Source organism: Lepidochelys kempii, chromosome 4 (genome assembly GCF_965140285.1).
Source record: "Lepidochelys kempii isolate rLepKem1 chromosome 4, rLepKem1.hap1, whole genome shotgun sequence".
Classification (NCBI taxonomy): domain Eukaryota; kingdom Metazoa; phylum Chordata; order Testudines; family Cheloniidae; genus Lepidochelys; species Lepidochelys kempii.
This window is the reverse complement of record NC_136383.1, coordinates 79,655,995-79,682,609: the sequence shown is the minus strand read 5'-3', so window position 1 is coordinate 79,682,609 and position 26,615 is coordinate 79,655,995. Positions and strand designations below refer to the sequence as shown.

The 26,615-nt window shown below is 41.3% G+C and overlaps 1 protein-coding gene across 1 annotated transcript in view; it reads left to right on the top strand.

Annotated features, from left to right (window-relative positions):
• LOC140910980 (EF-hand calcium-binding domain-containing protein 6) overlaps window positions 1–26,615 on the top strand; it is a 90,473-nt gene that overhangs the window by 18,322 nt on the left and 45,536 nt on the right. The window contains exons 7-12 of the mRNA XM_073343190.2: window positions 251–378; window positions 2,095–2,237; window positions 3,562–3,758; window positions 6,498–6,605; window positions 8,486–8,551; window positions 24,782–24,892. Coding sequence (XP_073199291.2) covers window positions 251–378; window positions 2,095–2,237; window positions 3,562–3,758; window positions 6,498–6,605; window positions 8,486–8,551; window positions 24,782–24,892 — 753 coding nt within the window. The remainder of the gene's footprint in view (window positions 1–250; window positions 379–2,094; window positions 2,238–3,561; window positions 3,759–6,497; window positions 6,606–8,485; window positions 8,552–24,781; window positions 24,893–26,615) is intronic.

Genomic DNA, 26,615 nt, shown 5'->3' with positions numbered 1-26,615 from the left:
GAAGGCTAATGTGCTTACCACTAGATACCACTGCCTCTATTTTATCTAATATTATAGGGACAGCTGGGAGTGTCGTCTCTCTATTGTTCAGTGTTTGTTTGTTGGAAAACCTGGTCCACTGGGTTAACTCTGCTGACATTTTGTCCGTGCTTGATCTTCACAGGAAGGTGACAAATGCCGAGGAAACATGAACTGTTCTCTAAGAAAGGAGCGAAATCTGATAATAGCTTTCTCCTCTTGCTTTTTGCAGATATGACACAGAAGGAACAGGAGTTCTGAAAGGAGATATACTACTTAAAAAATTAGGAGCTAAGCTCCAAAATGGATCTTCAAACAATGCTAAAGTTTCTGGTAAAAAACAAACAAACAATATATCTGGTAATTGAATCCATAGCTTTCAGTAACCTTCATGGCAATCAGAAAAAAACGGTCATTGAAAGGGAATTACTTGTGGGATTGGTTATGGATACACCTCTAGACAACTGGCTCAGAAGTAGTCAAGTCTTAAAATAGTTACTCTCTGTCTGTTGGCTGTCTGGTAGCCTCTGTGAAATGAATTTTGTGGTTTTAGTTCAGTTCTTATTGGACTAAGTATCCACATCACAAATCTTCCACCGTATTTGTTGTTTACTAACACCATCCTCCACCATTCTCTCTGAGGTTTTTCTATAGTACTTATCAGAATAGCATCTAAGCACTGAACAATTTAGATCCTCCAAGTATTGTCTTTAGAATACTTATAGTTGATTATACTGGTTGCCTTTCCTAGGTTCCAGGAGTTTTTCTTCTTTGTGTCAATGTTTACTTAAATATCCTGCACTATATGATGTTACCTATGCACAGACACCATGGTTACCTGCTCAATTGCCTGTCTGCAACATCAGGGGTAGAATCATCAGGACTTTTGGTTCCAAAAACATAGGCATCTACTACTTGAGTTAAAGAAAAACCTTTGTTACAAATATCTGTAGGGCTTTTATTCTCTTTATACAACACTTACAAGAGGGCTATATCATCATGAACAGGTCTGACAGTTGATCAGGTAACACGTACATTAGCAAATATATTACAAATACAGCAATCAGACCTGCAGTGAGAGTACCTGTAGTGTAAGTCTCTGTCATAGGGTCCAGCCTTCTAGCTTAGGGGTAGACATTGGGAGCCTAATGCTCTCTGCCTTCAGTTTCAGAGATGCATACAAATGTGTGGCTTGGTGTATGAAGGATCTGCCTTGAATTCCCCAATGAGCAGAGACTAAAGACTGAATGGCTGTGGAGGAGGAACTGCTCTCTCACATCTCAGGGTGGTCCATCGAGGTCAGGGTTAAAGCACATTGGTGGGGAAGTGTGGGGAAGCTTGCATTGATGCTGGCTTGCACTGTAGAACAGGTGTCATCAAACTTTTTTATTCTGTACACCACTTCTTGAGATCTTTTTATGGGACACCTCCCCTCCTAACTGTCCGGTCCTGATTCCTCGTATTCACTCTACTGGAGACAAGATGAAGATAACTTCACTTAAATGCAACCAGTGCAGCTGCATGGTTATTTCTCTTCACCTTGTATCTTTGTTGCTTATTTTGCTGTAGATGTAGATCTCTGCTTGTTCCCTGCAACCCCCACTGCTCTAATCTTTCCATCTCACTTTGCAGTGAGTTGGAAAGATTTTTAGTTCTGTCCTCCTGTGTGTTTGTTACCCCTCAAAATTTAGTGTCATTTGCAAATCTGATCATGGTTAAATTTACACCCAAGAAACACTTTGCAAAGAAAGCATCAAAGGAGTTGTGCAAGGTGCAGAGAAGTGATGTCTTTAAGTTTAATTGGATAAAAAAAGTACCTGGAACACCTGAAAGATGTGGCCTAATTAACAGGAGGCATCACTGATCGAAGAAAGATGGCTGTTTCACCACTTAGGCTTATCAGTAGGGCTTATCGTAACTAAGTCAGGGAGAGTTACTGCTGTCTTTCCATCCTTTGACTCCTTCAATACCTCACAGTTTCAGTGCATTAGAGTCCTATTATCTTTCTCAACATCTTCTTTTTGTTAATATTAAATAAATAATGTTTAAACTTTTCTTTCTATATCACGACTGAAGGGCAAAGCAGGGAAATCTCGGAAGCAGAGTGGGAACGCAGAGCTTCACTTGACATAGAAAGGTGGCTGAAAGATAAATTCAGAGAAGGATTTAGAAACATGAAAGAAGAATTTGAAAAACATGACCCACAAAAAACAGGCAAGGTAGAATGCTTTTTGATCTGTGAATCGGTTCTAAGTGGGGAAGCACCCACAGCAAATGATCTGGAGGTATTGTGTGGTCTGTAATGAGATGTGAAGCAAGGACTGTTGAATCCAAACCCCAATACACTAACCAGCCAGCTGGGATTACTCAGTAGGGTTACTTAGATAAGCGAGAAGAGCATTATTTGGTCCTTTGTGTTTACCAGTATAGCAGTAATCTCCACTTTTGTTGCCGAATTTCTGGCAAATGTATCCGTTAATGTTTATATCCATAGCTATGGTGGATGTGATGCTTCTAATAAGAAAATGGTCCCATTTATATTAACAGGCACTAACAATTTGAGTAGCAAGTGTTTATTCCAAACATTTAGAAAAGCAGGACCAAGGCAAGCAGCTGAGCAAGGCTGATAAAATATAAAGGAGAAGAACAAACAAACAAACCCGAAGTGTTTGCAATCTCTATTCATTATACTTTCTTTCTTGACACTTTTTATTAAGTTCCCAATGGTGGCCCAAGAGTATGAGTATCAACTCAGGGCAGACTGTTAAAAACCAGGGCACCAAATTGGTTGTGAATTCTGAACTTCAATTTCACCAATCAACTGCACCAAATGCAAACTCTTCAGGCACATTATGAGCCTTAAACGGGGTCCCAGACAGTACCCTCGGACATTCTGGCCTATCTTGCCACGCATGGGAGCATATCTCTGTGGTAGATGGCCTTTAAGACCAAGAATCACAACAATATTCAAGTTATTCCTCATCACAAAGGACCAGTCACTCACTTGCCCCAGGTCATTTTCCCTTAGATCTCACACCAAAGACAATGCTTGTTGCCAGACCTGTAATAAACTATATGAAGATTTATTAAATAATAAAATAATACGAGAGAGTTATTTACAAGGTTACTCAATGCATTCCTGACATGCCATCAATTGTGGGGCTTGCAGATAGGCCTTAAGCTAAGCCTGCTTCAGGGGGAATTCTTCCTTGGCTGAATCCGCAGCAGGATAAAAGATCCACAGTGGAGGGGAGAACTCCTATCAATGGCACTGCTCATGGAGTAAAGTACTGTTCATTGGATGAAACCCTGGCTCCACGGAAGCCAATATGAACGTTGCCATTGACTTCAGTAGAGCTGGGATTTTTGCCCATTACGAGTAAGGTGGCTGAATGTGGCCCTTGAACACTGAATAAATGCAGTGATCATGCAACAGAATAAGTAATGAGAAAGCTCATCAATGATGTTCTTCATATTAAAGTTTTATTTAAATAGAGTGATATCTGATTTACTTCTTTTTTGTTTTGTTTTGTTTTTTGGAAGGTGGGAAAAGAATCCTTCTTGTCAATCCTACAAAAATTTGACATGCATCTCAAAAAGGAGCATTTTAACCTTTTCCTGGCAAGATGTGGCCTTGAAAACAGCCAAACTGGGATCAATTATTTGGATCTTCTAAGGAACTTCCAGGATCGTAGTGACGGAGGGATCACACACAAAATTCTCTCTAATCCCAAGCATAAGTTCGTATGAAGTCATCGCTTATTTATCATTGCTTTCTCTGATTACATGGCTTTGGTAGAGCTGCACCCATTTTCACAAGGTAGAATTAAGCCCGATGACTCTGATCAGAGAGAGAAGTGATAATGCAAACTAACGGCCGTATCCAGTTGAAAGTCACCTCTGTGATTTCCACAGGCCTCCTATGCTCTGCATCTGTGGAGGCTGCGCCTAATTTTTATGGGGTGCTTTGTGAAGTGGAGGCTTTCTTGCCTGACTAACAATGACAACAAGGGAAGAGTTAAAAGGCTGAAATATTGCATTTCTGGCCGACAGCATTGTTTCTGTCATCCAGTGGCTCATCAAGCCTACACCTTACCCTCTTCCCCCTACAACGCTCCTGGAAAAATGGCAGATGGAATTACAGCAGGGCTCCCCTCTCCCTCCACATCCCCAAAAGAGAATCTCTCCCTTCTGGTGAGTGGGAAAGGTCTCAATGCAAAGGTTTTTGTTGGTTTGTGTTTTTAAGAAAACCGTCCCTTAAACCAGGACAATGCACATCCCTCATCGTGGGCACCACTGAGGGCTAGAGGTTTTTCTGAACTGGGGCCCATAGAAATGTCCGTGTGCTGCCTGGTTCCCATTTGGAATAGGGGTACTGGGATGTGGACCATTAGGGAATATTGTACCACAGTGGGAGAGGCACAAATTTGCTTAGGCTCATTTTCCCCAGAGCAGTTCTCCAGCAAGCACAAGTTCATTTTAACATTGGCCTTCTGAAACAGGATGACTTTTCCCCTGAATAAGTGGCTTGGTACAGAGCCATAAGCCATGGCCTTCCGCAGCTTGCATGATTTGGAAAGCTGGAGATAACTACTACTAGATAGGGCTGACTGAATCTGCCTCCATGACAAGATAAGTAACCTGAAATAACCATGGTAACAAACAGTAAAACTTCCATTTAGTCTTTGGGAGAGACTCCCTTGTCAGTCTGAGCCATGCTTCCTGCGTGCTGTTCTCCTGCCCTCTGCTGTGGGAGTTTCAGTACCAGAAGAACTTTAAAGACTGTCACAAAATTCAGCTGAACATGAACAAAATGTGAACAGAAAAGTAACAGACCATGAGTAAATTAATTATTTCACCATCCTATTTAATGAAATACTTACTCCATTGAAATGAAGTTTATTTTTCAGAAATAGACAATACCATTTTCCTTTTCAAATCTTCATATTTTTAAAATGTCTTTAATACCATTTTGTATTTACAACAAAATAATGTGGCCAACGCTGTCGTTACTGTTTTTTGTTATTTGCTAAGCACCAGTAATATGCTTGATGCTGTGCAAGACAGCCTGTGGCCCAGAGATGTTACAAGCTAAAATATAAACAAATCAGACCAGGTGTATTGGAGACCCACAGGAAGTTAATTCAGATTTTATTCTGGATTTTTATCATCATCATGTGGAACTATTACTGTTCTCATTGGTTACGAACACTTGGGCCTTTGGTCCTTGCATCAGATTCATCTGAAGTTTGTATAAATTCTTAGAAAGATACTGTCATGTTCTGTTGCTCAGAGCAAAATTCTGGTGTGTCTTGTGCTGGAGCACTGGCTGGGGGAAGAGGACAGGTGACCCTATTCTCCTCTAGTGCATCTGTGCAGAAGCAGGACAGAAGACACCTCGTATTTCCATGAGCAGTTGAAGGAGTTGGCTGGCATATCTGGAGGCACTCCATAGCCCTAAGCTGGTGTGGTGTACTAGAATGGGAGCATTGCACAGAGCCTGAGCCCTTGCACAGGTGCACACCCTGTCAGCAGGCATTGAGAGAAGTGCATGTGACTCTGGTTTGGAACAGCAGTAGGGGACATAGCTGAGCACCCTGGGTTGATCCAAAGCCCATGGAAATAAATGGAAAAACTCTCTCTGATGTCAGTCGGGTTTGGCTTAAGCCCATTGTACTAATCCTATTTTGCTCTGCTTTAGCATAATGACTTCAGGGCTCTTTGCTTAGCCATCATCACTAACCTACCTAAGAATGCACATCATAATAGTAAGGCCAGGATTTGGCCTTAATATTTTTCTCTTAAAACATGATTGTCGTGTATAACTTTTGTAATTGTTATCTTGCTTTCTGTTCCTCAGTCATCCCGACCAGGCCGCAGAGGCTTTTGGTGTCACTAAAAGAAGCTCTGTGTTAGCATGATTTAGAGAGCCTGCAGGGGGTGCAGGAATGCCTGAGCACAGAGGAGTATCTTATCTTCTTCTTCTTCTCAGACCAACATCTAGAAATAACATTCCAACAGACCATCCATTGGTGGTCTGTTGCTGGTGGTGTCCTAGTAATGGTAGCCTGTAAGCTGTAGAATGGAATTATTGTAAAGCATACCAAAGGTGTGTTTGTAGTGATTCATATCCACAGCCAGTTCCTGAACAATAGCACAGATCAAACCTTCTAGCCATAATGTGTATGGAGAGGTGGGGGCTAGTACATTATTTTTGAAAGCGTGGTTATACTTTGGAAAGTGACTGTAGTTATGGCACTGTGTTGTTCCATGTTTATTCTCTCTCGGCACCTTCCAGAGCTAGGAGCTGGCTAGCCAGCGAGCATTTCAGTTCCATTGAATCTGGATTTTTGGGTGGAACACTATTTTGTCAGAAAACTCTTGACTAGCTGTAGCTGCAGCACAAGAATATCAATAGAATAGAGAAGGTATGTGTGATTTCTGTATTAATCCTTGCTTTTAAATTGCATCCTTTGTAGATTTCATCGTGAAGGGAGCATCAGCCCAGCTTCCACTCTGACTGCAATTGAAGCCAAGTTGTCAAATTTGTTTCAGTCTGATTTCCTTTCACTCTTGGCCACATTCCAGTAAGGGTCTGATCAAATTTTTTCTTGTTATTTTTATGACCAATTGTGAGCTAGAACTGTTGAAGGTGCTAAAATAGAGAGAATCCATGAACACTGGAAATACAAATTTAGAATGAAAGAGAAGGAGTTTTTACAGGAGACAATGTTTTAGGCCCTGATCCTGCAATATGCAGGGGTGCAATTGTGTGGATCCCCCTGCAGGGTTATTGATGTTGCATAGGTTGATATCTGCAGTGGGGTTCTGTACAGATAAGATCCCTTTGCAGGCCTGGAGCCTTAGCAAGGGTTCCAGATGCTAATCAAGATCTCATTAAAAGCATCCGTATTATTGAGAAAGTGGCATCATCACCGACCTCCTTTTCAAAGAAGTGTGCCTGATTGTAAAGAAATGACCACTCTTAGTTTATTTCATTAAAACATATATTTTTTAGGCATTTGCGGGCCCCTAGTAGACCTTTCTGCCTCGTAGTGAGAGTTGCCCCATAGGGCCTAACCCTGCAAAGAGCAGGGTGCCCTCAGTCCCCATGAGAGCAGGCAAAACTGAAGTGCCAGATCCTCAGCCCCACTTTGTCACCTTTGCCTGCTCCTGCAGGGTAAAGATGACAGAAAGGTGGCTTAAATAGCCAGTTGAGGATGCTCCTTATGGAGGTGAACCCCTGGGTGGTATAGAACTGGGGAAGCTGGCTATGCATCACCCACTCCTGGCACCCCCACTGTACGGTGTGTGGCTGGAGTGCTCTGTGTTATGAAGAGCTTTGCTCATTACTCCCTCAAGCTGCTAGAACTTGTGCTGGTGGCACCTAGTGTCAAGGAAGGTGCTGGAAAACCACCTATGCCCACTCTCTCCTTAGCTGCATGAGGCTGTGGTGTCACTTGGGATTTGCCCACAGTTACAAATAGATCCCAGGCCCTGTGTTTATTACTGCAGGAGCTCAGCTAGAAACTGGGACTCTCTGTGGTACAGGCCTTGCCTTGAGGGAGCTGATGGATTTGTTTTTAGTCACAGACAGACCGTTAAAATCACTGTTTAGCCTGTAACTCTTGCCAGTTTGCCTTTTAAATGATTCACTGGTGTGTTCAGTCAGCGCGTTCTGTTAAGATGCAAGTCATTGAAGGTTTCCGACTGATATGCCATACACCGGGGTAATCAATAGACAGACTACGGGCCAAACCTGGACAGCCAGATGTTTTTGAACCCCAAAATCTTTTTATTTACTTATTATTATCATTATTGTTGTTTTTTATTTTCTGTGGAGTCTGACCCTTGACTATACCTTGACCATGAAATTTGGACCTTGACAAAAAATAATTGACTGCCCCTCAGCTCTCAAGGAATTCCCCAATGCATAGTCAGACTAGTCCAACTTTGCTGGAGACAGGATTTAGGGCAGTGACCACTTTTCATGTATAGCTGAGGTAAAGGAAGTAGGAATTCTCCCTTACAGCCTCACATAGGGAGTAGTCTCCCTGGTGCCTGCACCCTCCCTGACCAATGGATTCAAGAATCAGCAAATTTGCTGGTTTTTTTCATTTGCCAGCTGACCCACTGTCTGCTCTCTGTGTAGCAGCTGTGCATAAAGTAACCCCTGGAAAGATGAACTCCTCAAATCATACCCCATTTGTGCACAGTGCAGCCAGACCACTTCTCCTGTGGCAGGGCCTTGTACACTTGTGGAAGAAGGGCAGGGTGCGCACAAGGTACGTAACATAGAAGAAACCTTGGAATGGTATTGGGCTGTCTATCTGAGTCATGAAATGTGGGCCAAAATGATCTTATAGTTGTGTCCTTTCACTAATCTAGGGCTCACTTGTTTTCACCATGCAGGATAATATGTTTTCTGAACATCATTGTGTCTGATCCCTTTTTCTGTATTTCTCAGAAAAATTGACAGGTTGGAGAGAGAGGTCATTAGTCAGCAGGAGTTTCAAGCAGCAATTGAGAGCAGGTAAGAATGAGTTTCTTTTGTTCCCTTCATTTATGATCATGAAGTTGTTGTACACAAGTTTTAATTTCATAGGGATGTTTCTTTAACACTCAGCTTTTCACATTGCCTGCCACTGCATGTGTCCGTGTCATGAACACATGGCATTTCAGTGTCGGTGAGGCCATGTGAAATGACCAAAGGCGTTGAGGAGGAAGGGAAATAATGGGGTTTTTTTGAGTCACCTTTTTCTCTTCAAACTACAGTTGTGTGAAAAGAGCAGTTTGAATCTTCTTAAGATAAAAAAAGGGGGTGTTACATAAAAAATAACTGGCTCTGACTCTCCATTGGTTTTATGCCAGTGCAACCCTGGGTTTTCAATGGAGTGGAACCACTTTAAAATTGGTGTAATGGAGCAGAGAATCAGGCCCTCTCAGTGCCTTACATCAATTAAAACTGATAAATGACAAAACAAAGGCCTGATCCTGCAAGGTCCTAATCACCTTCAGTTCGCACTGAAGTCAGTGTGAGTGAGGTACTTGGCTTCTCACAGGTTCAGGCTTTAACAGAACGTAACAGAATCTCCAACCCGTAAAATAAAATCACTCCCAAACTTGGCCAAACAAACATGCCCTCTGCCTTGAAATGATCACTTTCCGTTCATAGTGTATTGAAAACCTAGACCAGGTGGTTTGTTGTTGATTATCCCTTGATCATATTTGACCATTCTTAGATACCATGGTTTCTCCCTTAGTTCTACTTATTTGCTTCTAAATTAAATTCCGCTATCATTGGGTATATGGTCTGCTTCTTCTAAACAAAATGGTGGAAGGGGAAAGTTTATATGAAAAACAAAATGGCTAGTCTTTGGTTTGCTGAAGATGTGCTGCATGATTCTCTCATTGGGACAGGACTGGCACCACACTACAAAAAGAGTCATGACCGTGGACAGAAAATTAATGTGGGCTGATAGATAAAAATTGACTGTGCATCTCAATTCAATGCAAGTAGCAGTTTTCTTGCTGTGTGGTTCCTGTTTCCACCTTGTACTGGCAGCAAGGCTACCTATTTATATTCCATTTCACTAGGTTTTTATACTGTGTCCAGCTCCAATATAATATTTCTGCTTCACCATAATTACCTTTGAAAAATGAACCACAATAACGAGTTATATGTGCAAACGTTTCAATTTGATTTTTTTAAAGCAAGTTTTGTTAATGTTGAAACATCTTTGCCACTAGATGGCGGAGTGCCCTTTGTTTAGGGCAAGCCATCAGTCTTGCTTGCAGATGTTTGGCTGGATTCAGTGTTCCTTATCTATGCTCAATCAGGCAAAATTTCCACTGATTGGTTTGAGTGAAGAGAGGGTAAAGAGTACTGTCAGTAAGTGTATAGCTCTTCATCTGCGCTAACATGTATTTTTACCTTAAATATTCCCGAGCACAATAGATATTTTAACTAAATTCAGCTTATAAAAGGACATGAGATAGAGTTTGTCAAAGATAATAAAGTATAAACAGAAGAAAAGCTTTCAGAGTAGCAGCCGTGTTAGTCTGTATTCACAAAAAGAAAAGGAGTACTTGTGGCACCTTAGAGACTAACCAATTTATTTGAGGATAAGCTTTCGTGAGCTACAGCTCACTTCATTGGATGCATTCATGGAACATACAGTGGGGAGATTTATAGACCTAGAGAACATGAACAATGGGTGTTACCATACACACTGTAAAGAGAATGATCAGGTAAGGTGAGCTATTACCAGCAGGAGAGCGGCGGGGGTGGGGTGGGGGAATTTTTTGTAGTGATAATCAAGGTGGGCCATTTCCAGCAGTGGACAATGTCTGAGGAACAGTATGGGGTGGGGAAAAATAAACATGGGGGGAAATAGTTTCACTTTGTGTAATGACCCATCCACTCCCAGTCTTTATTCAAGCCTAAGTTAATTGTATCCAGTTTGCAAATTAATTCCAATTCAGCAGTCTCTTGTTGGAGTCTGTTTTTGAAGTTTTTTTTTGTTGAAGAATTGCCACTTTTAGGTCTGTAATCGAGGGACCAAATAGATTGAAGTGTTCTCTGACTGGTTTTTGAATGTTATAGTACTTCATGTCTGATTTGTGTCCATTTATTCTTTTACGTAGAGACTGTCCAGTTTGACCAATGTACATGGCAGAGGGGCATTGCTGGCACATGATGGCATATATCACATTGGTAGATATGCAGGTGAACGAGCCGTTGATAGTGTGGCTGATGTGATTAGGCCCTATGATGGTATCCCCTGAATAGATATGTGGACACAGTTGGCAACGGGCTTTGTTGCAAGGATAGGTTCCTGGGTTAGTGTTTTTCTTGTGTGGTGTGTGGTTGCTGGTGAGTATTTGCTTCAGGTTGGGGGGCTGTCTGTAAGCAAGGACTGGGCTGTCTCCCAAGATCTGTGAGAGTGACGGGTCATCCTTCAGGATAGGTTGTAGATCCTTGATGATGCGCTGGAGAGGTTTTAGTTGGGGGCTGAAGGTGATGGCTAGTGGCGTTCGGTTGTTTTCTTTGTTGGGCCTGTCCTGTAGTAGGTAACTTCTGGGTACTCTTCTGGCTCTGTCAATCTGTTTCTTCACTTCAGCAGATGGGTATTGTAGTTGTAAGAATGCTTGATAGAGATCTTGTAGGTGTTTGTCTCTGTCTGAGGGGTTGGAGCAAATGCGGTTGTATCGTAGAGCTTGGCTGTAGACAATGGATCATGTGCTGTGGTCTGGATGAAAGTTGGAGGCATGTAGGTAGGAATAGCGGTCAGTAGGTTTCCAGTATAGGGTGGTGTTTATGTGACCATCGCTTATTAGCACCTTGGTGTCCAGAAGGTGGATCTCTTGTGTGGACTGGTCCAGGCTGAGGTTGATGGTGGGATGGGAATTGTTGAAATCATGGTGGAATTCCTCAAGGGCTTCTTTTCCATGGGTCCAGATGATGAAGATGTCATCAATGTAGCGCAAGTAGAGTAGGGTCATTAAAGGATGAGAGCTGAGGAAGCGTTGTTCTAAGTCAGCCATAAAAATGTTGGCATACTGTGGGGCCATGCGGGTACCCATAGCAGTGCCGCTGATTTGAAGGTATACATTGTCCTCAAATGTGAAATAGTTATGGGTGAGGACAAAGTCACAAAGTTCAGCCACCAGGTTTGCCGTGACATTATCGGGGATAGTGTTCCTGACGGCTTGTAGTCCAACTTTGTGTGGAATGTTGGTGTAGAGGGCTTCTACATCCATAGTGGCTAGGACGGTGTTTTCAGGAAGATCACCGATGGATTGTAGTTTCCTCAGGAAGTCAGTGGTGTCTCAAAGATAGCAGATAGAATTTAAACACACACTTTACTTCTCTGCAAAAGAAAAAGGACACTAAACTATCTAAACTACTACATGCCACAAGGGGCCACAACAGTGGTTCCCTTAACCCACCCAGCAATATTGTTAATCTATCCAACTATACTCTTAGGACAGATTCTTCTGCTGGGCTATCTCGGGGCCTCTCCTTCTGCCCCTCCACCCGCACGAACATGATACAGTTCTGTGGTGACCTAGAATCCTGTTTTCGACATCTCCGACTCAAGGAATATTTCCAACACACCTCTGAACAACATACTAACCCACAGAGACCTTCCTACCAAGACTACAAAAAGAAGGATTCTGGGTGGACTCCTCCTGAAGGATGAAACAACAGACTGGACTTCTACATAGAGTGCTTCCGCCGACATGCACGGGCTGAAATTGTGGAAAAGCAGCATCACTTGCCCCATAACCTCAGCCATGCAGAACACAATGCCATCCACAGCCTCAGAAACAACTCTGACATCATAATCAAAAAGGTTGACAAAGGAGGTGCTGTTGTCATCATGAATAGGTTGGAATATGAACAAGAGGCTGCTAGGCAGCTCTCCAACACCACTTTCTACAAGCCATTACCCTCTGATCCCACTGAGGGTTATCAAAAGAAACTTCACCATTTGCTCAAGAAACTCCCTGAAAAAGCACAAGAACAAATCCTCACAGACACACCCCTGGAACTCCAACCAGGGGTATTCTATCTGCTATCCAAGATCCATAAACCTGGAAATCCTGGATGCCCCATCATCTCAGGCATTGGCACCCTGACAGCAGGATTGTCTGGCTGTGTAGACTCTCTCCTCAGGCCTTACGCTACCAGCACTCCCAGCTATCTTCGAGACACCACTGACTTCCTGAGGAAACTACAATCCATCGGAGGTCTTCCTGAAAACACCATCCTGGCCACTATGGATGCAGAAGCCCTCTATACCAACATTCCACACAAAGATGGACTACAAGCCGTCAGGAACAGTATCCCCAATAATATCACGGCAAACCTGGTGGCTGAACTATGTGACTTTGTCCTCACCCATAACTTTTTCACATCTGGGGACAATGTATACCTTCAAATCAGCGGCACTGCTATGGGTACCCGCATGGCCCCACAGTATGCCAACATTTTTATGGCTGATTTAGAACAAAGCTTCCTCAGCTCTCATCCCCTAATGCCCCTACTCTATTTGCGCTACATTGATGACATCTTCATCATCTGGACCCATGCAGAAGAAGCCCTTGAGGAATTCCACCATGATTTCAACAATTCCCATCCCACCATTAATCTCAGCCTGGACCCATCCACACAAGAGATCCACTTCTGGATCCATTCTGACTGCAACTAAACCGCAAGTCAGTTGCTGCGATTTCTTCAGAGAATCTTTGCCCCGGTGCACAACCCACACACACACTACACCAAATCCTGAAATACTTGATCAAGCCTTCAGATAAACAGGAGAGAAGAATTTTGAGTACTGGGCTGAGTGAAGACTTATGAATTTGGCCCAGGATACTTTATGCTGGCAATTTCTGCTCAGTCTAAAGACCCTGTTAGCATCTCAAAAGAGGCAATGGGTCTGATTCTCCATTTGGTCACATCAGTTTCACCTGACTGTACCTCCACTGATTTCAGTGGGGTAGCACTGGTGCAAAACTGGTATAATCATGTGGAGAATCAGGCCCCAAGACCTTACATTTATGTTGCAGTTATTATGGAGTCTCAAGGCTGTTAAGGAGTAGGAAGGATTCCTCATCGCCTTGTGACTCATGTATAGCTGTGCAAAGTGGATGTAAAACATCTCCAAATGAACTGGGAGCATTACATGTCTACTGTGACTGACTCTGGCCAGGTGTAAATGGCTGCACTGTGATTTTTGTAGGCATCATATTTTTAATTGTTGAAACTGTAACTGAATGGGAATCGAGGGTGAAATACAGACAAAATTGAAGTCTGTGTGAGTTTTGCCATTGACTTTAGTAGGACCAGGATTTCACCTCTATGTTGTGCTATGTAGACAATCTTGACTAGAAATTTCTAAACTTTTGTACTTGTATGTTTTTGGAAGTCTGATGCTTAAGTACCAAAGAGTTGGGTCCCTTAAAAAGCATGTGTAAAAATTAACAAAGATTTCATCTGGGCATGTAATATTCCAAATACAGCTGTTCAAAAAACAGGAAAATGATTTCAGAAAGATTTCAATGTTTTGAAATATCTCTTTTGCAGGGTTTAAAATGGACCCATTTCCCATTTTTTACTAAACTTTTCATGATATTTTAACCATTTTTAAACAATATTTAATCAAACTTTCTAACAAAATCATGATCAACATGTTCAATTTACCAAAATCCAGGGGATTTTTCTTTTTATTGAAAATTACGTTTTTGGTAGATGAAAAAATTTGATAATAATTTAAAAATGATTTTGATTTTTTTAAAAGTGTGGTAGAAAAAACTGTAAAAAAACAAATTCAGTAACTTCAACTCTTTTTGAAAATGTTTTGTTTGAGAAGAGAGGCTATTTTTTGACAAATAAATTTTTCATGCAAAAAGTTTTGACCTGCTCTGATTGTCAGTGATTGTGTGACTGTTGTGCTCTGTCCCTCCCTGTCTTCTCCCCACAAGCTGAAGTTGCCCAAGCTTTCTGTTGAGGCACTTCTCCATGAGCATTTTGAATACACAAAATTTTGGAAGATGAAAACGTGCTCTAAGCAGATATCACAAGCCATCCTGGAAAAACTCTTTTGAGGCCTCAAAACTCTGCAAAGTGTCATTTTCTGAGGATTTGAAAAATCACCTGAACATAATTAGCCAAAAAATTGCACTAAATTTTATAAACCATGTAAGTAATTTTGCTCCATCACATTCATCATTCTTTTTTTAATGTTGGTCTATATTAAATTATACAAAGGCAAATCCTGTTATAATGGGTGAGGGGGAAAGCTGGGTAGCATTGCATGGTGAGTTGCACTGTAAAACATTTGTGGTGCCAAGGAGTTCCTTCTATTGCAGGTTACAATATCATCCATGGGGCTGTCTCCTCATATTGTGCAAGGCTGTTTGCTGCTTCTTTTTTCAGGAGCAGCCTGCTCATAGTAATTGCTACCAGCTTGATCTTGTTAGGTATGGCAGCATACATGCTTGTTGGATCATGATTGGGGCCTTTAGGCATCACTGATGTGTAAATAATTCATAATAATTTTGTCCCAGCCCTGCCCATGTTCCTGGAAACCCACACCCTTTGTGGGAATGGCACACATTTGTTCTCATTGGCTGGATGTACCCACTAGCATAGTCAATTGTGCCAAGGTGAAATTCTTTCTTTCAGGCTGCCTGCATCACATGCGCTTTGGCTGTTGGGCTGGTTTTTTGCTTGTTATATTTTCTGCCTTGTACACCTGCAAGCTTAAGTCCATATTATATAATACTCCTGCCTCTCACTAGCATAAATAAAGTAAGGTAAATTATTTAATTTTTCCAATCCTTTTCCAGAGAAAACACTTTTCACAGGACAAAATCCTTTCCCTTGCTTCTCTTTTGTGTGGCTCCTCAGCGTTGCTATCTGTGAGCATACCACTTGTTTCCTAATTACTTACTTATTTATCCCATAACTACAATGTATTCCTAGGTCTAACTGTTAAAACCCCACCCAAACCCTCTGCTATTGCTTCTCCAGGTTAGGGGAAATAGTCCCTGCTGCAAGCTTCAGCTAGCAAACCCGGAAATTCTTCCTGGTTTTGGAAATTGTTCCTTAAGAGAATTCTACTCTCCACAAATATTTCTCATTCCTTTTGAGAACATGTTTTCCTGCCTCCCTTTTCACCCGGGGACTATTGTGGGGTGCATTTCCACCCGTGGCACCCTTGGTGGGGGCCAGTTCAGCTCTCAGGGCCTCAAGTGTACTCTAAATCATGCTGATTAGTAACTGCCCCCAACTGGCCTTTCTGCCCGCTGGGGATCTCAGGGGCACAGCAGTGGTCCAGCCACTCACTCTCCCTGGTTGCATCCCAGATACTCTCCCTATGCGGGGCCTGTGAAGGAGGATGACAGAGTCATTTCTGCCAGTTCTACAGCATCCAGGGTTTCCTCTGAGCGAATCCCCTTCTGGCCTATTAAGCTGGCTTTCCACTTGCTTTGTGCTGCTGGAGCAGCTCAAAAGAGATGGAATGGGGGCTCAAGATCTGGCCCTGTACTTTCAGTGACTAATGTGTGATTCCCATTAGTAAGTTTACTGCTATCATTTTAAAATGAAACTGAACCCATTCTTATTAGAGGCTGCTTTGAACTATAAAGGACTTTGTAAAGCTTCCCAGGTGCTCTTGAGAGGGCACTGCATAAGGGGGGTGTGTGTGTGTGTTTGCCCTTTTTTCTGTTTGTGAATTACTCACAAATTGAATGATTTAAAAAAAACTGATATGTTCATTATTCCAAATTATTCTGTGAATGGTTTTATGTGAACACATCTGGAGGTCAGACTAGATGGCCATGAGGATCCCTTCTGGCCTTAATATTGATAACTTTTATCCTGTCAATAAGCCTGCAAACTGTTGGTTTACCAGCAGGAGAGTGGGGTGGGAGGAGGTATTGTTTCATGGTCTCTGTGTATATAATGTCTTCTGCAGTTTCCACAGTATGCATCCGATGAAGTGAGCTGTAGCTCACGAAAGCTTATGCTCAAATAAATTGGTTAGTCTCTAAGGTGCCACAGGTACTCCTTTTCTTTTTGCAAACTGTTGGTTGTGACTGTACATTAGAAGAGTACTCACTGTGTTGATTAGTCTCCTGGTATCATTCATGCTCCTTGGTTGAATGACTGAAACTTTGATAAGCCGAAGAAGGGCTTGAACAAGCCACTTTTGGTTTGCACCTTGTGAGTGAATCCATAGTTGCCAAGTAATCACAAGGTTTTTATTCTCTGCAAATGTTTGGTGAGCAAACATGTACGTGTCTGAATATCTGGAGCGGGGACTGATAGAAACATCAGTGAAGCAAGTGTTTTAATTTGGAATTTTCCTTTCTTGTTAAAATAAAAATCAGATGAGGAGTCCCAGGGGAATCCCCTTCTCTCGCAAAGTTTCTAATGGTTTTTGCAGAGAACAATGAGCCTCTAGGGATTTGGGTTTGAAACTGAGACAGGAACACAACAGAAACAAATCTGATGGTCTTTTATTTAGCGTCAAAATACAATTGTCTCTGTGAGCCCCATCACCTCCCCCCTGCCCAACACTATTGTATACTAAGCTAAATGTTTATATTCCTTCCAATGGGGATACAAAGGGACTCTAAATCCTCCCATCTTCATTCCTTTCTTTTCACACTGCTTCACTGGAATGCATTTTTCATTGCTTTCGTTACTATTAATTAATAAAAATAAGATACTTGTACTGTAGTGAACGGTTCAAATGTAATTGTAATCTGATTATAGCATTTCTGTCCTGCTCTACAGCTGTTACCTGTTACAGAAGTAAGGGAGACTCTCTGAATTCAAGAACACATTCCAGCTTGTTCACTCCCTTCTATTCTGTTTAGATCCCCCAGGACTGATTTATAATCCTCCCTGAAACAGAAACAAAACAAACCTGATTCTAATTTAGGACTAGATTCTGGTTGCATCATATGGATGTGCTTGGGAGGGGGTGGGTGTACAAGGTGATTCTCACCCACCTTGCACATGCAACAATTATCTAGACTGTTGGTACTTGCAGTCACTGAGCACAAGGGATTATGTTTGTGCCACTCAGTGAATGCTCTTAAGTTTTACGTGTGTGCAAGTTCATTTGTTTTTTTTAAATAGATGGTAGCGTTTCTATAAATATTTTATTTTTTAAGCTTGTGCGCTATGGCTAGTCCTAAAATCAGTCCATTTTCTGAAATATCAAGCACCATAGAGCAGCTGAAAGATCTAAGCTTTGTGAAGCTATATATATATGTGTGTGTTTGTGTAGCTGTATTGTGTTTATATATAGCCTATTTTTATATATATAGGCAATATAAGCACAATACAGCAATTGTGATAAAACAATATAATCACAATACAGCTACACTCATACCAAAAAGGGAGGACTAATGGGGGCCAGAGCTACTGCTCATCCCAGAGAGGGCGTGACTTGATCATCCTTCACACTGGCTAACAGCTGGAGGCTGACACATAGGAGAGTGCGTGCTGCCATCTTTTAAATGATGTTGTAGTGCTGCTTTGGAGCCTGCTTCCCTTACCCTGATGAAAGTTTGTATGCCTGTGTCTCATGTAAAGCAGAAAGCCTCCAGTGGCTGGTGCTTGGGCATTGGGCCTCTGTACCACCACCACCCCCCGCATCTCCAGCCACTACACCCTGCTTTCTTCCGCTGCTGCTCATATGCTGCATCTCCAGACATTCCCCTCTTGCAGCTCATCACTGACTCTCAAAGCCCCAACAGAACCCTCAGTCTCTGAACTGAGTCGTAGGCCATTCACATTAAAATTTAGGATATGTCTACCCAGCATCTGGAAGGTGTAATTCTTCGAGTGCTTGCTCATGTCCATTCCATGTTAGATGTGTGTGCTTGCCACATACACCAGTGCTGGAAGTTTTTCCCTCCGTGGTATCCGTAGGGGACTGGCTGTGGCGCTCCCTGGAGTGGCGTGTACATGCTGTAGTATAAGGGGCACCGCTGGCTTCATTCAATGTGTCGCACAAACATTTTTGCCTGTAAAATAGTTGTATATCATTAGGTTACCCTTAGTTAGTTCTAGTTAGTTGGTCCCAGACGGGACTCAGCCTAAGGATGGGCATGCCCCAGTCTCCAGGGTTTAAGCCATGCGATCATTGTAAGTGACCTATGCCCATCAGAGAGGTGTTTGAAGTGTGCTTTCCCAGGGCTGGTAAGTTCAGACCCAACTATATTGTTTCCCAAAATTATTGGGAATCTATTCTTTAGTATATCCTTAGATAACTAAGAATGTTTATAGATGGGCAAAATAACTTTGTTTCAGAACAGATGGATCTGTTGGTTATTAATAAATAACCAGCCAGTTTGTTGTTGGAAAAGTAAGCAACCATAACTACCCTATGAAACTGAAGAAAATATTTAAATCTGTTACTTAAAATAAGTCATTTAAGGAGCTGTCTTGAGATAGACCATTTAACCAATATTAAGAAGAATCTTAATTCCAATAAAATTCCACTGTTTCTCTATTTACTGTTGTTTACCTCTGTCTGCTCTGCGGGAATACATGGTCTAAGCCAGTGGTCCCCAACCTTTCTTGTGGGAATAGCATATTCCCCAGACTGTAGTGGGCGCCAGACAAAATGCTGCTGCCGAAAAGCGGCAGCGGCAAGAAGCGTCGCCACCAAAATGCCACCGAGAAATGACAACGTTTCTCGGCGGCATTTTGGCGGCGGGGTGTCCTGCAGGCGCACCGCGTTGGGGACCCCTAGTCCAAGCACTTAATGATTAACAGGAAAAACTGTTAGTCTTTTAAATTACAACAGTATTTAAACATTCCAACAAAATAATTACAAGAATTTTAAATCTAATCCTTTGGCAATGTTTTAGTTAACTACCTCTCACAAATCCATGTTGCAGTCTTGGGGAGGTTTCCTTGAGTTTTTTTCTTGAGACTTCTGTTTTCTCTTATCTTTTATCTGTCGGCTTGCTTGTAGAAATGGCCAGGATGAGTTGTGAAGTGATTGCTGTCTAAGCAGAGTAGAAGGCAGTGTGAGTGTGCGGTGCTCACCTTATTTTCATTAAATTATAGGGAATTACACCTTCTTCATGCTTGTTTAGATTCAAATTGGTGGTTGTTGTCACTCTTTCATTGGCTCCATGCCTCTACGGTTTGCTTAGGTGACACTTTCAGCTCCTGAATATGCAGTCTGTTTAATGAATATGCAATATTTCTTCAATTGCCTTTGTTTTTCTTGTGGCAGGAAAGATCCAGAGTGTTAAAACTAACTTTAAAAGTTTTCTTTTTATTCAGTCCATTTTCTGCGATTTTTTTTAAACATCTATGAATGTTTGACAGGAACTGAAATTCTGTTTTTGAAAAGTCCAAACATTCCTGTTTACAAGAGTCTTTAATTCTCAAAACAGTCTTATAAAATTAAACAACTCTTAGAAAGTTTTAGCCTAAGTTCTTGACTCTACCTGACAATTTTAGAAACAAAGATTTTCTTGTCTTCCTGCTTTTAGGAGAGAGGGTTTGCTTGCATGACACCAGTGATTGATTAATTCCCCATTAATATAAATATTCTATATTTAAATAGCTTCTTACATTACTAATTAGTCTAGCATTTAATGACGTTGCTATAGTTGTACGTAACACATCTTACTATTCATATAACAATAATATCAGACAGTTTTATTAAATGAAGGTTTATATTTAGATACAAAATATTTGCAAATATAAATACTGAAAGAAGCTTATGCCACCTTAAGCATTTGAGATACAACAAAGGTTTTCACCTTTAAGTGGAAATATGAGTTGGAAGTAACCAGTATCTTTTGTAAGACAAAGGAAAGATTAAAGGAACTTTGCAACAACTAAACAGGTGACACAAGCCTTCAAGTATTTCAGTCTGTAAACACCACAGAAGGAGAGGAATTGGTTAATGTGGTATGTTGGGGAATAACTAAAAGCAATGGGATGAAATTAAGAATGGAAAAGTTTAGGCTATCAGGAAAAACTTCTGCAACCTAAAACATCTCGTTGGCAGGAACAAACTGATAAGTGAAGTGTAGTCGCTTCAGTCATTTAAAACTAGGCTGGATAAAGCACTATAAATGTACTATAAGGAACACTGCTTATAAGCGGAGAGAGATAGTAAATACACTAACAGGTCTTTTTCTTGTTCAGATTCTTCAGGTTTGTCTAAACACAGAAGTTGCACTGGTTCAACTAAAGATGTGATGTTGAACCAGAGCAGTTCTATATGGAGACCCTTACATCTGTTTAAACCTAACCTATATCAGTTTAGATCATGCCCTGCACAGCCTCTCTGCCAGCTGGAGATTGGTAGAGTGCAGTACACTCCAGCCATGCCCCCTCTCTTTGAATAGATCCTATCCGCTCTCCTGCGAGACTTGTATCACCAGACCTGCTCCTGGCTTGTGGATTTGCTGGAGCCTTGCACAGGAATGACTAAACTATATATGGTGTTGAATCAGGCTCTAACTCAGGGATGATTCATTACTTTATAATTTCCCCTGGACCTCTCTGTTAACAAGTCTCTCGTATTTTTTATCAGCTTCTATCTAAATGGGCGTAGCCCTCTGGCTAACAGATACCTGTTTCTCAAGCCCTGCCCGTTGCACCTGCCTTTGAAAATATGCCCCAGAGAATTCAGTGATTCATCTGTTGTGCAGTGCTGCTGTGTGTTACTAAATGTGGCTGCATTTGAGTGCTGAATGATGTGATCCCTGCGTTTACTGGGTTTGTATCCATTGGTTAAGTTTGTAAAGCATTAATGATTCTTTTGGGATGAAAGGTACAATATTGTAATTTAGCACAGTTTGGTATACGCAAAACGCCCACTTCAATAAAGTCTCTTTCCATTTCCACACCAAAAGGCATAATGGATGTAATGTAGTCACAGCATGTTCCCTGAAATCCTTGGATCAGTAATATTAAAATTCCAGAGACCTATTTAATAAGCGACACAATGTCAGAATACTATGTTGATGTAGAATCACTACACCTCTTTCGCATTTCTCGCTTTCTCCAGACCTTTCTCTTTTATATTTCCTTAATTCTCAGATGTAGTCAGTAAGGCAGGAGGATAAGGCACATTTCAGAAATCTGCATAGCCCCATCTTCCTCCTCCAGTGTCACACACAGCACATCATACCTTCATCAGAACAAAAATCCTGGACCCATCAGTAGGCCAGATGTTCAGGACCAGCTCCTTTGCGTCCAGTCATGTTTGGGAAACTTGGAGCTATTCTAAGTTGCTTGCAACAGGAGGAACTCTGGAGACTTTGATTTCACAGTTCATCTGAAGACATGGATACAGATCTTTTGTGTATGTCCCTGGTGGTTGTTTGTCCGGTCCAGAAATCTTCCAAAGATATTTTTGTGCCAACTCCAGTAGTAAGAACAGCCATACTGGGTTAGACCAATGGTCCATCTAGCCCAGTATCTTGTCTTCCAACAGTGGCCAGTGCCAGGTGCTTCAGAGGGAATGAACAGAACAGGTAATCATCAAGTCATCCACCCGTCAATATCCCCCAGTCTTTGATACTTTACCCAGTATACACTATTCTGATCTCAATTACATCAGCCTAAATTCAGGGTAACTCTACTGGTATCAGGAGTATTATTTTGGATAGCTGGCCTGTTTCTTCAAGGCCTTTCAGACCTTCAACCTGTGTAAACTGTTGTAGCTCAATTGACGTCAGTTTTCACCATCTGAGGATCTGGCCCTATGGTTGCATCTCGTGTACCGTGGTGTCCCCACCCAATGGTTCAACAATGTGAGAGGGCCAGTCTTTCACCCCTACAGCCAGTGCTTACTTTGTGCTAGGGTTTGCCAGGGCTGAGCCCCAGCACCTCTAGGCTTGCTGCATCAGTTATGACGTTAAAAAAATTGCTTGAGCCCCAGCACATCTTTCATTATGAATTTAAGCACTGCCTACAGGCCTGGTTGTCTAGAGAGCTGGAAGGAAATCCTACTGCCACTTCCTGCTGCCAGCTCTCCTCTGATTGCTCGAGGGGATGGCATTCCAGTAGGGACACAGCAGGCTGAGAGTCTGGGCTCAGGACTGGGGGCAGCCTGTCTGGAGGTGACTATGAACTTGCACTATACTGCACTGCACATGAGGATCAACCAGAGCCAAAAGTGAAGGAGGTGCCGCTGATTGATGACTGAGGGACTGAAGTTCCAGGGGCTCTTGGATGTTTGTTTGCTGACAAAGGGGCTGGACTGATTTCTGGATGAATCTCTGCCTCCCCAAAGTTGGACGTTTCCACACCCCAAGACAAGGGATGGGAGTTTGGCACTAACTACCATAGGAGATAACCCCCACCACAGCAGTAGTTTACACTTGTGGGTGTAAAACATTATCATTCCTGGTTTTTAACTGACCCACAGTCAGTTTGTTCCATTGCTATTAACAAACTCCAAGTGGAGAGATTCTGATCATCATTTCTTTTGAACAGCTAATAGATGTTTTGTTGTCCTGCTGCTTAGGTGACTTCAGTAATACTATGAATTCTCCTTTGCTTTTCCCAAAGCTGTAATGCACTTATATAAAGTAGGATAAGTTCCTATATCAAGTTTATAGGAAAGTTGCTGTTCTTTCTCCCCTTGTGTCTTTATGCTGCCTTGAGTGGGAGACATGCCTGCCTGCCTATCTCTGTGTCTTATCTTATGTGGCTCTTATTACTGAGGTATCTTAGTGCCCACTAAAATGATAAAAGAGATGCTGCCGATCTATTTCTTTCTCTCTCTCTCTTTCTCTTCCCTCCAGTTAGCGGGGACCAGACTTCGTTTATTTTGTATGTTTTGTTTTGGTTGGAGATTATCCATCTTCTTGAAGATGGTTGGTTCTCACTTTTAAATAAGTAGTGGCACAAATATACTAAGTCCCCCAGTCCTGCGGGTCAACTCTTTGATCCCCACAGAGTCCTAGTGTGTGGGCACAGCAGCAACCAATGCTTAACTTTGATCACGTAGCCCATTAATTTATCTCCAAAAGGCATGGCAGCATTATTTAACTACCACAGTGGATTCCCTGGAAGCTGGTTTATTGGAGCACTCTAGCCAGGTTAGGTTTAATTTGGAAAAATACTGAGAGATTGCTTTGTTTTTTCTCAGATTGACAATGTATTGACATTGCCTTAGCAATACTGAGGTGTAAATGTAACTAAGTGACACTAAAGAAATGCATCCGATGAAGTGAGTTGTAGCTCATGAAAGCTTATGCTCAAATAAATTTGTTTGTCTCTAAGGTGCCACAAGTCCTCCTTTTCTTTTTACTGAAGAAAAACTAAATCTTCTGTGAGCAAATGCAAGAAACAATTGACTCTGTCCCTCTGCATGGACTTCCTGACAAATAAACCAGGTCAAACAGGCTGATTTTATACTGTGCATTTTCTCCTTGCTCCAAATGTTTGTGAGTCAGAACTCCCTAAAAATAAGCTCTGTGAAGTTTAGAACGAATGATACCCTCACAGAGAATTTTCTTGAGTTATGTAAAGTGGCAGAGGGTGATGATGAAAATCAAAACAACAAATGAATGCTATGTTTAGTGTATGCTTTCATTGCCTGTGCAAAAGGAAAGTATATCCCCCCAAAAAGTCAGCTGTGTCTTATCAGCTTTGCAAAATGATGAATGAATGCCTTGTTCATTACTATTGCTTAAGTCATTCCTATTTATGCCAGTATTTCGAGGATTATGTTTTGATTGTTCTTGAGAGATGAAAACACTTTCTTGCTGATGAATAAACACTGCCGCTTTTTAAATATTTGTATGCAAAATGTCTTTAAAGCCATTATGAAATGCTTTCCAAAAGCATTAAGAAGCTGTTTTTCGAAAAGCCACTTTTTCTCTACGTTTTCTTTCATGCTAAACAGTCCAAATGAAAGGCCTTTCAGAGTTAACTAGTTTGAGCAATACCAGTGTTTTAGTGTAATGAATAACTTTTTATAGAGGACAATTGCAGAGAGTTCAATATGTTAGTATTTCTATTTCTGTGCCCCACCAATGCGGGATTCTGTGATAGAATTTCTTTCTTTGAGAAAGCTGAAGCGATCAAAACCCTGATTAACCTCTGATATTCACGTGGTGCTCTTGATCTTGAGGACCGAAGCAATAACAAAGAGTTAATGGCAGCCATATGCTTAGGGTATTGTGGGTACTGTTGACCCAAATGTGAACTCCGTGAGTGACTGCTGCTAACTGCTGTTTGTTTCAGGTTTGGCGTGGAGATTACTGATGAAGAGTTTGAGCTGCTACTTGACAGAATCCCCCTTGATGAAGATGGAAATGTCAGATACCCCCAGTTCATGGCCATGTTTGATTCTCGGTACTCAGCTTATACATTTTATTTCTCATTTGTTAATAGATTATTTTTTTTTGTTTAATCTAAGAGGCTTACCTAACATTGCTAAACAGGCTTAGATTTCTTAAATGTGCTCCTTTATTTCATTCATTTGTATTTCATATATATAATACGCTGATAACACTTAAGATTAGGTGATACTATCATCACATTTTATTTATAACTTAATTGCTCTTTAAATGCTTATTAATTAGTTGTTCTATTATGAAGAATACGCCATTGAGGTAAATAGTTGCATGTGATCTATCTAGTGCTAAGGAATATGATAGACTTGTAAGTACAAATTAATGATTTCTAAAAACAGTCATAGATGCTTTTAATACCTGGGTAAGAACATGTTGCATTTGCAGATTCTATGTATAGTTTGGAATGCTTTTGAGCGGGGTAGTTGCTTTATGGAGATTTTTTCCTATTCAACCTCATAAGGCCCAGATATGGATCAAGTTTAGGTTAAAAATGACATTTGAGACATTTGGTGATATTTTATTGCTGAAAATTAGGGCCTGATCCTGAAAACAATTAATCATGGTTGTGTGAGTAGCACTGTAGAAGTTAATGGGATTACTCAAGCAAGTGAGGACTACTTGTTAGAGTAAAGTTTTGAAGGAACTAGTCTTTAAATTGGAATAGAAAGTGACCACAACTTGACTCTAAGAATGGGAAAAGCAAGACTTATTTTCAATAAATTGCTTAAAAGGTTAAGATCCAATCCTGCAGTCCTTTTGTACATCAAAATCCTAAATTTTGGATGTGCAAAGTCCGCAGGATTGAGACCCTATACTGGCTCAATTACTAAAGGTGCCTTTTATATTCAGACAATAAATATGTATTTCCCATATCTTTGTTTTGAAAAGTTGTGTATGTGATGGTAAACTTATAAATGACAACCTCACTTGTACATATTCCATTTTGGGCATGCACATACTTGTGCTCACATTTCACAAAAATATACATGCATTTTTACACTTGTTTGTGCCATTTAAATAATCTGAAATGTGCACGTGTGCCATTATTAGAATTTGTACCCACAATATCCACTGAGGCCATGGGATTTGGAGGTGCAAATTCTAACACTTGCATGCACATGTGTATGTTAGAGCTATTTAAAAGCAATGTCCTATTATTCAAGTTTTAGCAGGTGTTTACACCTGCATATACAAGTGCAAATAAGGATACACCCAGTTTTGTGAGCATACACATGAAGGCCATGTCTAAGGTTTTAGAGAGAATTTACCTTGCATTATATTGAAATCATATGTTTTACTATAAAATGCAATTTATACACTGCAAACTTGGCCAATTTTCACATCTTTTATCCCACCTCTTCCTGCCTACACCAGAGACACTACAGCAGCACAGCTATGGTGCTGCAGCTGTGCCACTGTAGAGCCATAGTATAGACACTTGCTGCAGAGACGGAAGGGGTTTTTCTGTTGCTGTAGTTAATCCAACCCCTTAAGAGGCGGTAGTGTGGTCGACAGAAAAATTCTTTAACATATTGTTTACTCCTGTTGCCGAGACTTCCTCTCCAGTTCCCAGTCATATATATATCCTTCAGTCTAGTGTCAGTTCATGCCATTCCATTGAATCTTTTCCCACCAAAGTAATTAATGGCCACTTCTTAATGACGTCTAGAGGCCTCTTCTCCATTTTTAATCCTCCTTGTTATCTTTCAGGGTAACAGCCG